Source organism: Myotis daubentonii, chromosome 9 (assembly GCF_963259705.1).
Source record: "Myotis daubentonii chromosome 9, mMyoDau2.1, whole genome shotgun sequence".
In the NCBI taxonomy this organism is placed as follows: Eukaryota; Metazoa; Chordata; class Mammalia; order Chiroptera; family Vespertilionidae; genus Myotis; species Myotis daubentonii.
Window position 1 is genome coordinate 66,024,208 of NC_081848.1, and position 1,971 is coordinate 66,026,178.

The 1,971-nt window shown below is 46.1% G+C and overlaps 1 protein-coding gene across 1 annotated transcript; it reads right to left on the minus strand.

The window, feature by feature from the left end:
- Positions 1-435: 435 nt before the first annotated feature.
- Positions 436-1,397, minus strand: LOC132242246 (olfactory receptor 5A1-like). The gene is given in 2 exon segments (XM_059711148.1): positions 436-680; positions 683-1,397. Coding segments are annotated over 2 exon segments (960 nt in total).
- Positions 1,398-1,971: the final 574 nt, after the last annotated feature.

Sequence of the window (1,971 nt, forward strand, 5' to 3'; positions counted from 1 at the left end):
AAGAAGACCTGGGTCTGCATGGGGGTTCTGTTCCTTACTTCCTGTGTGACCCTGGTAAGTCAGTGTTCCTTGTGGGGACCTTGTTTCCTCATTTGTAACAGAGATAGTGCTATGAGCATTGTAGACTACAATGAGTATTTAATGAAACAACTTTTGTGCTTGATACATATTAATCACCCAATAAAAAACCAATGTGAGAATTTGCTACCCTGGAAAGATTTTTTTTGTGTGTGAAATAATTTCTTCCTCCTTCTGACTATCCATGGTGGGGTCAGTAGACACATGGCCATGTAGAATGAGTAGAGGAATCAGCAGGAAGGAACATATATTTTCAAATATGCACACAACATGTCCCCCTTGCCTAAGCCAGAGGTGGAGGTAGATGCTATGGATCATTTACCTCTCCAGTAGTTTGGAGAAATATGTTTTCAATCATCATGAACAGGAAAAGACTTTCTTCTTTTCCAACATCTTCCACAAGGCATCTTTGATTTCTTTGTTCCTCAAACTGTAGATGAGAGGATTCAGCATGGGGATCACCAGCGAATAGAACACAGACACCACCTTGTCCCTGCCAAGCGAGTAGCTGGAGCTGGGTCGCAGGTACATGAAAAGGGCCGTCCCAAACATCAGAGTCACCACCATCAGGTGCGAGGCACATGTGTTGAAGGCTTTCCTTCGCCTTCCGCTGAGCGGATCTTCAAGACAGCAGCCACTATGTAACTGTAGGACAGAAGGAGGATGAGGAATGATGTCCCCCCAACAGTGACCACCACGAGGAAATTCACCAGTTGACTGAGGAAGGTGTCAGAGCAAGAAAGTGCCAAGACTGGTGGGAGGTCACAGAAAAAATGGTTGATGATATTGGGTCCACAAAACTGGAGGCGAAATATAGAGCTGGCCTGGATGAGGGAGCTCAGGAAGCCACCGATGTAGGCCCCAACCACCATGCGTGTACAGAGGCCCTGGGACATGATGGCAGTGTAGAGCAGGGGTCTGGAGATGGCTGCATATCGGTCGTATGCCATAGCGGTCAGGAGGAAGCACTCAGTTAGACCCAAGCCGACGAAGAAAAAGAACTGAGCAGCACAGCCCAAGAATGATATGGTCTTCCGCTCTTGGAAAAAGCCAATGAGCATCTTGGGGGCCACGGCAGAGGAGTAGCAGATGTCAATGAAGGACAAGTTGCTGAGGAAGAAGTACATGGGTGTGTGCAGACGGATGTCACTTCTGATCAGTAGGATAAGGGCCAGGTTCCAGGCCAGGGTCACAAGATAGATGCTCAGGAAGGTGACAAAGAGGAGGGCCTGGAGCTCCGGATGGTCCGCAAATCCCAGGAGGATGAATGTGGTCACGGTTGAGCTGTTCCAGGCCTCAGTTATGGACATGTTTCCCATGAATCACAAGGACAAGATGCAGACCTGGGACAATAATGATAATCCAAATTAAAGGTGATGTTAACAAATAATTATAAAATGCATGAGTGGGAGCCAGAGTATTATAGAGAGTTACAACTTTATGCAAAATTCTCTTTCTTTCAGAGGGCAATGTAGTCATTGTTCTAACTATTTGCTTTTTCCCCCTTTTCTTGTTATTCTTTATCTGAGGTTATTTTTCCGTTCGTTCTTAGAGAGAGTGGAAGCGAGGAGACAGAGAGAAACATCAATGTGAGAGAGATACATTGATTGGTTGCCTCCCACACGAGCCCCATCCAGGGCTGGGGATCAAGCCTGCAACCAAGGTACATGCCCTTGACCAGAATTGAACCAGGGACCCTTCAGTCTGCAGGCTGATGCTCTATCCACTGAGCCAAATTGGCTAGAGCACTATTTGCTTTTTAATATAGTGTAGGTGGTTGATATGTGCTTAAACTTTGGATCCAGACTGCTGTGATCAATTCCTGCCTAGGCTTCTATTTCCTTATCTTTAAAATGGGCAACAGTACCTACTTCACATATCTGTGTTAACAAT